General features: G+C 38.9%; 1 protein-coding gene across 5 annotated transcripts in view; it reads left to right on the plus strand.

Moving 5' to 3' along the window:
• npnta (nephronectin a) overlaps positions 1-13,894 on the plus strand; it is a 65,536-nt gene that overhangs the window by 39,555 nt on the left and 12,087 nt on the right. For 3 of the 5 annotated variants that reach the window (XM_053621977.1, XM_053621976.1, XM_053621978.1), the window contains 4 exons: positions 3,210-3,329; positions 7,727-7,846; positions 9,432-9,566; positions 12,659-12,784. In XM_053621977.1, the coding sequence (XP_053477952.1) occupies positions 3,210-3,329; positions 7,727-7,846; positions 9,432-9,566; positions 12,659-12,784 (501 nt within the window). The remainder of the gene's footprint in view (positions 1-3,209; positions 3,330-7,726; positions 7,847-9,431; positions 9,567-12,658; positions 12,785-13,894) is intronic. The other 2 variants (XM_053621979.1, XM_053621980.1) reach the window with 1 other exon arrangement.

Here is a 13,894-nt window from a genome sequence, read left to right on the forward strand (position 1 = left end):
AGTATAGTAAGACCAATAAAACACTCACGCACACACCATGGGGGTCAGAAAAACATCTTGTTTTCACCCAACCTCAATATAATTGTTATAAAATGTTTGGCATTTCGAGGGCATTTGCAAGTTGCAGACATTAAAGGCTGCCTAGAATTCACGCCTAGATAACATTTCGACATACTGTGTGTTGTTTCTCACTTTAAATAAATACACTAGAGACTGAATTATTATTATTATTATTATTTTTGTAGATTCAGATTCGATGTTCTAAAAGGTAAAAGGTTGATGTGTAAGGTATAACTGCTAGCTGTTCAGGAAAATGAGTAGGTTTTGCCCTTAAAAACCAGTTTTGAAACTTAACCTATGAAAAATGCGATTGATTCAACTGAACATATGTTATGTAACATATAATATGTGCAGATTTTCACTAACTTTTCGACAAATGGATTTCACTGGTAATAACCCCAGTCTTTCACATAACAGTATACAAATAGATTATCATTTGATAAAACCCTATTTACATGGATAATATATGCAGGTTTTGCATAGATTCCTGTCATGTTTAGGTTGAGTTCCCTACTGAAGATATTGAGAAAAAACATTTTTAAAGACTTAAGAATGCAACTCAAAATCTATAGTACTTAAGAAACAACAAGACAGACCATGCTGCTATAGATTACCAGGGCTGGATTATTTTTCCAATAACATCATGGCCTAAAGTGTGCTATTCCGCTTATACAACAGCGATTTTTAATTCATTCATGAACAAAACGTTACCCTTTTATCAGTTTACAGATACATTTAATGTTGTAGAACGTCCACGTGATAAGTTAGTTCCTGATATCACTTACGTTATAGTTTCTATAAACAGTTGTTTCCTCACCAGCCTCTCTTTTTTTTCTCTCTCTTGAAGCTCATAAGACAAAAAAAAAAAGGTAGCTTGGCTCACGTGTTGGGACACTTCCTGACCGTTACAAAGCACTGACACTAGAGACTCTTGTTACAGAAATGTCTCCTAAACAGAAAACATCACCATATCAATGAGTATATCCATCCATCTTCTACACCGCTTATCCTTTTCAAGGTCACGGGGAACCTGGAGCCTATCCCAGGGAGCATCGGGCACAAGGCAGGGTACACCCTGGACAGGGTGCCAATCCATCGCAGGGCACAATCACATACACACTCACATACCCGTTCATACACTACGGACACTTTAGACATGCCAATCAGCCTACCATGCATGTCTTTGGACTGGGGGAGGAAACCGGAGTACCCGGAGGAAACCCCCGCAGCACGGGGAGAACATGCAAACTCCGCACACACAGGGCCACGGTGGGAATTTAACCCCTGACCCTGGAGGTGTGAGGCGAACGTGCTATTAAATATAAAATTAAATGCTTTATTAAATAACACAAAAAAAAAAAACATTTATTATTATGCTTAGATTATGTGGAGCATCTGTCATACAAGCCTCTGTGAATGAATTGTTATTATAGATAACGTATAATAATGTGCACCTTAATAAAAAATAAAAACAACATTTGAATTATTATAGCTGTTATACAAAATTAATCCACACCTACTGATTTGAGAATTCAACAGTGTTGTGGTGTAAATATATAATACCATATATACACGATATGTCCGAAAAATATATGAACACCTGACCATGACCCCATATGTGGTTCTTCCCCAAACTGTTGCTACAAAGTTGAAAGCACACACAACTGTATAAAAATGTCTGTGTATGCTGTAGCGTTACAATTTCCCTTCATAAGAGGCCCAAACCTGTTCCAGCATGACGATGCCCTTGTAATATACAATGTGAGCTCCATGAAGACATGGGTTGTTTAGGTTGTTTTGGAAATAAATAAATAATCTACACAGAATCCTGATCTCAATACCTTTGGGATGAAATGGAAGGCCAAGTGTGTGTCCTCGCCTGACATTAGTGCCTGACCTCACTAATGCTGTTGTGGCTGAATGAGCACAAATCCACACAGCCATGCTCCAAAATCTAGTGGAAAGCCTTCCTAGAAGAGTGGAGCTTATTATAACAGCATCTGGAATGGGATGTTCAAAAAGCACATATGGGTGCGATGGTCCACATACGTTTGGCCATATAGTGTACATTGACATCAATAATTGATTATTACTTTTACATATTAAGAAAGTGTGAATCAGAATCTTGACACCATTTGTGCTTCCTTCCCCAAATGTTATAAAACATTTTTCTTTTGTTTATGATTAAATTCTCGTATGGAAAATCATTTTAAATGCACAGACTGGTCAAAGTATGAAAACTGTCACTGTACATCTACCTGGAGGAGTAAAAATACACCAGTGCGGTAAGATGAACTTTTTTTTTTTTTACTGACAGTGCCCCAGCAATGACCTCACATTAGTGCCAATTGCTGTTTATGCAGTCAACAACATTAGCACATTTGTCTATTTAAATCGGTGGCACCTGTCAAAAGTAGCAGTCGTGCTATGCCACAGAATACATTCCAGGAATAACCCGAAGCTAAAGATGGCGCCATTCTCTCTGCGCTGGGCCACACTGAATCTGCTCATACGCCTGCCAGCAGGATCTGCTTTCACTGTGGGGTAAATTAGACTCTGTGCACAGAAAACCCGCAGGTATACCCTACATTATGGGGAGGAAAGTGATACATAGTTAAGCAGTGTCGACCCTTTGCTGAGCGTGGAATCGTTTTTCACCTCCATGCAAGTGGGCTGGAATTCTTTGTATTCTTGTCATGCACGCATTGGGCTAGCGGCCTATGATTAATTTCCGGGCTCTGTTGACTTTTCTGTGTGCTTTCCGAGCGTTTTGGCAGGTGCTCGACTCCAGGCAATCCATCTAATCTGAACTCGACATATCACAGTGTCTAATAATATTTTTTAAAAGGCCATAGGTTGCTGGCATTTAGCATCACAGACATGTCAGAGGAAAAACACAGTGTCTATATGTAAGTGTGGGTGGTGATGAAATACCTCTATTAGAAGGTACAGTAATAGCCAGGAAGAGAGTTCTTGAAGGTGGACCTGTTAAGACACGGATCGTCGCCACACAGATCACTCCCACAAACTCACAGTTTTAAGGGGAATGACCTCTGAACTGTGACCACTGGCTATATTCTCCTAACACCACACATCGCAAGGTTTTCTGTCTGGATGCCTTAACTCGTCTTTCTCTCTCTCTCCTGCAGATCTGAACGAGTGTGGCCTGAAGCCTCGACCCTGTAAACACAGGTGCATGAACACGTACGGCAGCTACAAGTGCTACTGCCTCAACGGCTACATGCTTCAGCCTGACGGGACCTGCGGAAGTGAGTCGCGCTTCGCTTTTGCTCATTTAGCCCTCAGCCATCCAGCTGGCGTGTTGCTCCACTTTCACGCACTAACACCACCACCGCTCAGTGCATTCGCCAGTCATGCGTGCTCGCTGTCGCAGATGGAAATGGCATGGCGCTAAGGCTGAACCCTAATGAGCAGATGCTGTTTTTGCGCTACACAGATTTAACTTCATGCACAGATGTCTGATGCATGTAAATTCGCCAACATATTCATCAGTGCGGCTTAATTAACAAGCTCAGGAGCCAACAGTAAGAATTTAAAAAAATGTCCAGTTCTGCTCAAATGGAGGAAGAAAGTGTGGAAATGAGAATAACCCATTTCTAAACGCTTTACTACTACACAAGTAGTATGAGTCTTGTTACGATCTTGGAGAAAGTAGAGGAAGTAACCAGAGCCTTATAAAAATCGTCACTCTTAATGTGAACTAAGTGAAATGTTACTGTTAAACATTCCGCCATCAGGATCTAATGGTTTCCAATGGATTCAGCTGCAGAGGCAGGATATTTGATGTTGAATTGCTGTATCTTAATGTTCATCCTACATAATGTACTGGTTTCTTGCAAACAGCATTCTTAAAATCCATTGCGCAATGTGATCACCATTATACCAAAAGTTTTTACCTCCTTTAATAGATTTTCAAAGAATGACTAATCTAGACTTAGTCACACGTAACCTGATCAACCTGTCATATTTATCATATGGAAAATCCAAAAGACTTACTAAAAATTACAAACCATTGTAACCACCAGGACCCAAGAGAAATGCTTAATAGTTGCCAATTTTTTTTTCTTTTCGTTTGAACAGTGACCCTCAATTGTATACCAGACTATTCTGCAGGTCCATTTCTTTGGAGTGTAAAGTATTTTTTCCATCACTGAATGTTCCTTTCCCTTTCCATTGTAAGCTACTATGATTAATTTTTTTTTCTCCAGAATTTTTTTTTTTTAACTCCCAGCAGTCACCCTATCAGCTTGGGGCATGGTTAGTCCCTGTTGAGGGCTTTACAGTGACTCAAATGAAAAATGAGAGAGAAAGAGTGAAGCGTGAACTTCAACCCTGCCAGTAAATCCTCATTCTTCTAGCTGGCCCTGAGCTATTCTCCCAGTGCTGAGAAGGCTGTGCCTGTGCTTGCCTCATGTTAACCACTGAAAAGGTTCAATATTTCTTTCTTCCAGATGGCCTGCACTACTGCAAGCACGCTCAAATCGTTGCTTTTATCAAAGAGGGCGTCAAGGGCAACCATACCGTCAGTTGTGGTTTTTCTGAGAGATTTTGTGCAGGCCTGGATGTCGGTCTTGAATGGTTCATATCCTTGAGCCATCAGGCTCTCCAAATGTTTTTGAAGTGGCGATAATTAATGGTTAAGGGTATTGTTCACAATGAGATATGCTAGTGGATATAAAGAAGTGAGCTTTTTTAGTTTTACATATTGTTTATTAAAACTTATGACTTTCAGTAATATCTGGGTAGAGGAAGTCACAAGGCTTTCTCCAACAAATAAGAACAGAATGCATCCATTTTCCTTAAAAAAAGAAAAATGCAACATAAATGGTTATCCGTCTTGGAAGTTTGATTAAGATTGCTGTTTGTCATTCAAAACATATAAAGATGGTTGACAAATTAAAAGAATATTAATCGAAAGTGTCTTAGAAAGGTGTTGCGCCACCATGGGCCTCTTGAACAGCTTCAATGCTCCTTTGAAGAGTCGCCAAGTCTCTGGAAGTGTACTAGAGGACTGAGATCCAGTCTTCATAAAGATATTCCTGTTGATGTTTTGATTATGATGCTGAAGAGAGGTGTCAAACACACATCGCTCCAAAATCTCCTGTAGGTGTTGAGATCACGTTGAGATCTGTTGACGGCTTGTGATTTACACTACATAATTTTCATCCTCATCAAATCATTCAGTGAGTCCTCATTTGCTATGGATCAGGAACACACTGAAAGAGACCATTTGCTTCAGGACGGAAATGTTCCATCATAGGATAAAAGTGATCAGTTAGAAGAACCTTGGATTGATTTGCAGTGATGCTGCTCTCTAGGGGGACAAGTGGAGCCAAAGCATGCCAGGTGTTCCTTTAATTTGTCACCAATTACGTCTTCAGACTTCACATTTTATTTCCCCAACATGGCCACTGGCCTTTTTTATTTTGTAATAAAATAGCTGATACCCCAGCAGAACCAAACCCAGAGTAGTGGGGATGGGGTGTTGGAAGGATCCTGATCCTTTCTAATTTGCATAATCATGTATCCATCATTGCATTCTTCATGAGGGTCAAAGAGGGTAAAAATGCTCCCAGGCTGTTTTCAGTATTCAAAGTAGATTATTTTTAATATCTCCAGATATTTAAAGGCTTAAGTCATCCCCTGAAGTCTTGATGTCTTCACGTAAACCTTCACTTCCCTTCACCAATTTTGAAATCCAACAAATCTAATACTAAGTAATATTTATCTGTCAAAGTTTGAGTACATAGTAATTTAGTTTGGCCTGAGTATTGCCACCACCTTGTACTTCGTTAATATAAGAATGCTGAAGAACTGCTCTGTTTTTAGACTCTAAATAAGCCCATTTGCAGCCCTGCTGATGTTACACAGCTTTGGCTGGTAAGAATAATAAGCAATTTCATTTCCCTGTTATTTTGGAAAGAGCAGCTTGAACCCATTGATGATCTCGTAGTGGTGTAGAGTAGAGAATGAAGCGGTTTTCTTTTCCTCAGTGCATTGTTGGAGATGGTGAGGTAATAATACGAGGTTATCATCTCCAGTAGTCTTTTGCCTCAGGGTCAGACAGACCCACTTACAAAGTTCAGTCCTCTGAGAAGAGCAGCTCTGAAAGCCAAATGATGAGGCAGACATTCTATGCCATTTGATACGAACCTGTGAATTTGTTACGTTTGAATTATGTACATGTCTCTAATTTTTATTCACGCCAGAAGCATTATTGATTTGCAAATCAAACTAACCATCACTGTTCAGCTTACTACACTTCTCAATACTGAAATTAGTGCTCATGCTTTTTAGATGCAAAAAGAGAAGATGCTTTCATTCGGCGTAAAACAGTGGGGTTTAGAAACCTCTGTACACGTCTGAAATAGAAATGTAATTATACCACACAGCCTGTTTGAACAAAACAACCTTAGAAAAGCAGACTGTGGCTTTAAACCACCTGATCTCTTAAATATTGCGCACATTTTATAGTTCTTTTAAGTTTTAAGACTTGTTGGAATACATGCGCATTACAATGAAATTAGCTGCTTGGGGAAGACATGGTCATTATCGAAAGATTACACTTAAACGTGTTTATCATGGAAAAACACAAAGCTTTTGTTTGTAACCACATCAATCGTAAAAGTGAAATCGTAACAATTGCAAAAAAAAAAAAAAAAAAAAGGCTGTTTATTTTAATTTGTTTGGTTTTCATAATAGAACAGTTTGGCTTGAATGAAATGTGCATATTTTTCTCTGTACATTGCTAATCTTGTGTCGTTACGTTTGCACTGGTGCTATGGGGCAAATGTAGATAAGTAAAGGAAGCTTATAGCAGTGGTTCCCAAACTTTTCCAGGGCAAGGCCCCCCTATTGGCATTAACATTTGACTGAGGCCCCTCTTTTGCAAGATGTCTTTAAAACACATTAAAAATACAGACTTCTGAATATATCCCCCTTTTTATTAATAATTACATCATTACATTACATTAGGAATTATATATATATATATATATATATATATATATATATATATATATATATATATATATTTTTTTTTTTTTTAAATCATGTATTTATTTATTCTTCACACCAAATTGTTGAGGGCCACCGGGCGCCCCCCGGCTGCCCCCAAGGGGGCCCCCACTTTGAAAACCACTGGCTTATAGAACCAGTTTAGCACACATCACACACATGCCTCACAGGCTTGCTTTTGAACAAAAGGATAAAAGGAGGTGTGAAACAAAGACAGAACTGTTAATTAGACACGATTCAATTCATAATGTTTGAAAATTTGATTTCATTTTATTTATAAATTTGCAAGTACAGGTTTATTCAGCTAGTTTTTAAGCTAGCTATATGTAAATGTGCTTTTTTTTAATTGGCAACATTAGGTTCCTAGCGATAGAAGACGCATCAAACGTTTGAACATCAAACATGTCGTGACTGATTGACTACCTTTGAGTTAAGAAGGACTTTGCTTGAATGTTTTGTTTTTGTGACTTTAATGAAAGGTAAGGTCATGGAAAATATCCAAATACACTGGAATGTATGTTGAACAGAATGTGCTAGTCCTGGTCTGTACATTCTTACTCTTGATGTTTATATCAGCAATCATGTCTCCTTTTCATTCCCTTGTTTTGTGTGTGTGTGTGTGTCTCAGATGCACGGACATGCAGTATGGCTAACTGCCAGTACGGCTGCGAAGTGATGAAAGGGGAAGTTCGGTGCCAGTGTCCATCTCCCGGCCTACAGCTCGCCCCAGATGGCAGGACATGCGTGGGTACGGCTGCTCGCTGTGAGCCAAACAAACTCTGCTACTTTACTCTGAATTCAAAAGCACTCTCATACGAAGAAGCACAACATCGAGAGGCTTTGCCTTTGCCTCCTTCTCCCTCTGGCTCTTGGTTTCTTTTTAACTCAGATTTGTAGCTTTCTAATCAAACGCAGGGGTCTTTTGTTGCCTTTTTTTGTGCTAGCGGTGAATCAGTAAAAGATGACAAACAGAGTTTTGTAATTCAAATAGCTGCAAACAAGTACACAGATTCTCTTGTAGCGCTCCGCTCCTGTGGTACTCCAGCAGCTCTTGACAACCACACAATGAACTCTTTTTTTTCTTTTTCCCTCCGATGCTCTAATTACAGAGCAAGTGCTTGGAGATTGCATAGTGACATCCGTTAATGGCCATATTAATGCCCTTCCACAGGTGCAGAGACGTTAAAGCGGTTCACGTCCTTTACTCCACGCTTAGACGCGTCTCCCTGCACAACAATAAATCACAGATGGGAATGGGAACAAATTGTTGCAGTTAACCCGTGTCATGTTTTAAATATATGCTTCTGTAACAGGGGATGAGCTAAATCTTTCGTCCTGGCCTTCCTCGTTTTTTATTTTCTTCCCCTGGTCTACTTTTTCATCCCTCGTGTTTCACCCTGGAGAGTGGAGTTGTGGTGTCTCGAACAAAAGCCCATCAATCACAAAGTGGGTGTCGATGGTGTTTCTGAAGCACAGGTGTTCCGGTGTTGTAATATTTTAGGAGAGTACTTTTACAAGCCCAAGGGACAGCTACAATAGATAGATGTTGTGACATAAATCAGACGAGAGGGCAAAGTTGCCGGAAGCCATTGTCATATCTGCAGAATTGTAAACTTCCATCAGTAGGTTGTTGCCTTATAAACTGCGGTAACAACGATGGAATTCTCTAGGATGGAAATACTCCACGCATCAGTCATAACTTGGGAAAAAAGCATCCGTTGTATGACAACGTGAATGAAGAGCCTTTTGATTTACGATTCCCACAAGTCTATTTTTTTCCCCCAACAGATTTTGACTAATAGCGTCATCCGACGTGTTTTGTTCCTCGTCTGACTGAGCAATCAATCAAAAGTGTTTGTCTGGGGGAAAAAAAAAGAGGAGGTAAAAGGAAACGATCCTAATTGCGTGATTATGGAATCAAATGCTGCTCAGGCAAGCTGAAACTCCAGTACAGAGTGTTTTGGACAAGGACAGGAATGATTGATGAAGCATTGTTGCCTCCCTCTCTCTCTCTCTCTCTCTCTCTCACACACACACGCACACACACTCTCTCTCTAACTTAGCACACACAGCATTCTTTACTTCTACACCCATGCGTGAAATATCCCAGCGAGAGTTTATTCTGCATTACCCTATGCATAAATTCTAGGGTGAGAGACGTGAAATGTATTCCTGACCGTCCACACAGACTGATCCTCTGAAGCTTTCTATCTAGATTAATCCATAATCTATCAATTCATCCAGTCTGGGGAAGATAATGCAGTCGGAATTCCGAGGGAGGATATAAAAAAAAAATTCAAAAAGGATGACTCAAAAGGCTGCTTGCTTTTCAGACGTGGACGAGTGCGCCACAGGCCGCGGCGTCTGCCCCCGCTTCCGCAAGTGCATCAACACGTTCGGGAGTTACATCTGCAAGTGTCATGACGGCTTCGACCTACAGTATATCAACGGCAAATACCAGTGTATAGGTAAACGCATGGACACGAGGCTGCTGTGAAACATAAAATATTGAACATGTATGAGATTTTAAATATGTATAAGTGGACTCTATGTGCATAAGAATGACAATAGCTATAGTAGATATTAAAGGAGTTATTTTAAGTGAGACAGTATGTTTTTAAAGTGATCTATAGGAATGGTTCTTTGTACTTGAGTTGCATGTACCTAACAAGTAATGGAAGTCTGAAGAGAACTTTTCCATAAATGTCTGCCTCAAACTGCACCCAAGTCTTCAGTAATGACACCCAGAATGGCTAAGTAAGAAATTAAACACGACAGGCGTGCTGTTATAGGGCTGTTATTCTATAATGTATTTTCTTTATTCGCTAAAGAGCAACACAATGTACTTTTGAGGCATTTATAGTTACTTTTTAATGTTGTGTTGAAACTCATTCGTTTCACACAACTGTGAAACTACTTAGTTCACTTGTACAACAGCTATAAGCAATCAAACAAAACTCGTCATGTTACCTAGAAACCTACAGCGTTTCCTCTGACTGTCACAAAGAGCTGACACTGGAGACTCCTTCCATAAATGTTAAATAAACATCTCCTTACAGAAATTTTTTGTTTGTTAAACAACAAGACAGCTTTAGTTGGTTGATTATTCTACTTAGGATATGTAGTGGCCATCATACATTTCCCTGTGAATTATCTGTTACTGTACAAACTTTAATGTGTTAGAATGAGCAGATTAATATAAACCTCTACTGTAACTTGGCTTGCAGCCATTACCACGTTTTGAGCTGCTGCCATAGAAAATGATTCAACGCCATCAAACAGCTTCAGAATTGAGTGCTGTGGTGTAATGTAGCTTATGTCAAAGTGACCTAGCTGAACACTATAACACTGTGGGGTTGCCATGTTGGACATATGCAACTTATGGACCATCTCTTCTATTTTAAATAAATAAATAACCGCAGCAACAACAACAACAACAACAACAACAATAACAATAATAATAATAATAATAATAATAATAATAATAATAATATTATTATTATTATTATGTCAAAGTAAGTAAAGCAAAACAAAAGAGGAAAAATTCAGGCATGGTACTCTTGGTTGTTTGATTATATTTAATGCAATGGGACAGTTGTGTCAATTAAATACCCCCCCCCACACTTTACTGTAAATCAGTTACAAGCTCTGAATAACAGCACATGGTATTTAAATGGCCTTTTATGCCACTGTGTTAAAAACTGATCTGGGAGCTTCGATGATTTGTGATTGAAGAGGCGTAGCAGATCGCAACAAACCAGATGGCCTAAAGGAGACAGCACAGAACAACAACCCCAGTGTTAAATTAACACATATGGTGGTGTGTATAAATATTTGCTCCCATCCTGATTTTTTTCTGTTTCTGTGTATATTTCATAATAAATATAGATCTTCAAACAAAAAACATCCTACAGCAAAGGCATCCTGAATAAACACAATACAGTTTTTTTTATTATTATTGAAGCAAAAAAAAAAAAAGTTATCCAACGCCTATCATCAATGTGAAAAACTAATTGGCCCCTAAAACTTAAAATCTGGTTGTGCCACCTTTAGTAGCAATGACTGCAACCAAATACTTCACTTACTTCTAGGACTAGGATTTACTCCTGTGCTTTGGATCATTGTCTTGCTGCATAATCCAGTTGCGCTTGAGTTTCAACTTACGGACTGAAGACCGGACATTCTCCTTTAGGATTTTCTGGTAGAGAGCAGAATTCATGTTTCCCTCAATTATTGCAAGTTGCCCAGGCTCCGAAGCAGCAAAGCATCCCCACACCATCACACCCCCACCACCATGCTTGAGTGTAGGTATGATGTTCTTTTTGTGGAATTCTGTGTTTGGTTTACACCAGATGTAACGGGACCCCTCTCTTCCAAACAGTTCCACTTTTGACTCATCAATCCACAGAACATTCTCCCAAAAGGTTTGAGGGTCATCAGGGTGTGTTTTGACAAAATTCAGACGAGTCTTAATGTTCTTCTGGGTTAGCAGTGGTTTTCACCTCGCCACTCTTCCATGGATGCCATTTTTGCCCAGTGTCTTTCTGATAGTGGAGTCAGTGACCTTTATTGATTCAAGAGAGGCCTGTAGGTCCTTAAATGTTGTCCTTGGCTCTTTTGTGACTTGCTGAATGAGTCATTGCTGTGCTTTTGGAGGAATTTTGGAAGGTCGGCCATTTCTAGGAAGGTTCACTACTGTGCCGAGTTTCTCCATTTGGAAATAATGGCTCTCACTGTGTTTCTTTGGAGTCCCAGAATCTTGGAAATAGCTTTGTAACCCTTCCCAGACTTCTGTATTTCAATCACCTTCTTCCTCATCATTTCTGGAATTTCTTTCAACTTTGGCATAGTGTGTTACCTTTTAACCAACTTCATGCTGTTGAAAGTTCTATTTAAGTGCTGATTTGATTGAACAGGGTTTGCAGTGTTTAGTCCAGCTGAACCCCATTATGACTGCACTTTCATAGATTTGAGGAATTAGTACTGTAACTACGGGGGCAAATACATTTTCACAAAGGCCCAGTTGGTATTAGATAACTTTTTTGCTCCAATATATAACATTATCATTTAAAAACTGTATTTTGTGTTTACTCAGCTTGCCTTTGTTTTATTTTAGCTTGCCTTTTGATTTCATTTCTGAAACAATTTAGTATGAGACCTACACAAAACCAGAAGAAATCAAATACTTTTTCACACCACTGTAAGTCCAGATGGACAGACAGGAACATTGTAAACTCTTCAGTTTTTTGTTGTGTACTTTGAATATCTCGAGGTGGACTTATTATTTTCTGTAACATTCACATTTTTTACTTAACAATACGTTTTAATTAATAAGAAAAAACCTTGTCAAGATTACATTCACTGCTGCACTGGGGAACTTACTGTTTATAATAAAGATTTAAGTGCTTATTAGTACTAATAATTTTTCAGTCTGTTTGCCCAAAGCAACTGTAAATGGGCATCCCTTATTAGCATTAGCATCTAATTAGGCATACGGTTTTATATTTGCTTGTACATGCAGTGTCTCTGAGGGTAAACACTGGTGGTATAATTCTTTCAGATGTGGATGAGTGCTCGACCGGACAGCACCAGTGTAGCACATACTCCACCTGCTACAACACACCGGGCTCCTTCAAGTGCAAGTGCAAGGATGGTTTCCGAGGGGGCACGGGTCACGAGTGCAAACGTGAGTATGCTCAGCTCAGTAGCACAGTCCTTGTGGTCTCAGCTATTCAATACATGCGAACACTGTCCAATCAGAATCAATATTTAGCATCGCTGTGGTATAGACGTATTTTTGTAGGCCCACCTGGAAGTTAGCGTCACCCAGGCTCCCTTGAATCCAATAGGATTTGTCCATTGGCTTTTGGTTTATTGCAGAAAATAAGCTCTGTGACCAACAAAAGTTTAATGAGTCTTACACGTTTTCTTCATCAAGATAATCTTCACAAATGAACACAACGTTTATGAATTTTGAAGCCTAAACATAATCGGCAGAAGTAAACACCTAAAGGTAGGCTGTAAATGAACTACACGACAGTCGCATGACTTCAGCGTCACCAGCACTAAGCTTCCGACAATTGGAAAATACTATAAATTGACAGATCTACAAGTTGGAATACTTGAGTTGGAAGAGTTTGCAAGAGCGTGAGTATAAACACAACGAGGCTGTAGTAGATGAGTTTTCCTGATTGGTATGATGACGTTTAATGTCTCTGTAGTCCCATTTAGATATGTAAACGCTTAACAGTATCAGGGGTATTACTGATGTATTTTATGTTGTAGAATAAGACGTGAAAATATCTTGAGCTTGTGTTAACCACAGAACTTATTTCAGGCATTTAACCAAAAACCCTTTCAAAAAACCCATTGACTTCAGGACGATGGAACCGGAAGTGCTAAAATGCTAACTCATTTTCCTGTAGCACTCTATAATATGGTCTATATTTGGTACCTTGGCTGAACTGACTTCCTACCCCAACCGGACAGATTTATTGTTAGGTGTTGTTGATTGTAAACCAAATAAGGTACAAAAAAATTATAGTTCCAACATATATCAAATGCAGATAGAAAAAGAAACATACAAACAGGAAAAATATACATTAAAAAGGCTGTTCTGACTTGAGGAAAACACATATATCAAATTGAATCATAAACAAAAATATATTCAAATATATTACAAATCAAATTATTAAAACAAATCATTAAATACTAAATAGCTTTAAATATATTCAAATATTCAAAGTGATGGTTTGAGTAATGGAGTTTTAAATTTTCATATAGTTGATGAGTAATG

The sequence above is a fragment of the Ictalurus furcatus genome, chromosome 3 (assembly GCF_023375685.1).
Source record: "Ictalurus furcatus strain D&B chromosome 3, Billie_1.0, whole genome shotgun sequence".
In the NCBI taxonomy this organism is placed as follows: domain Eukaryota; kingdom Metazoa; phylum Chordata; class Actinopteri; order Siluriformes; family Ictaluridae; genus Ictalurus; species Ictalurus furcatus.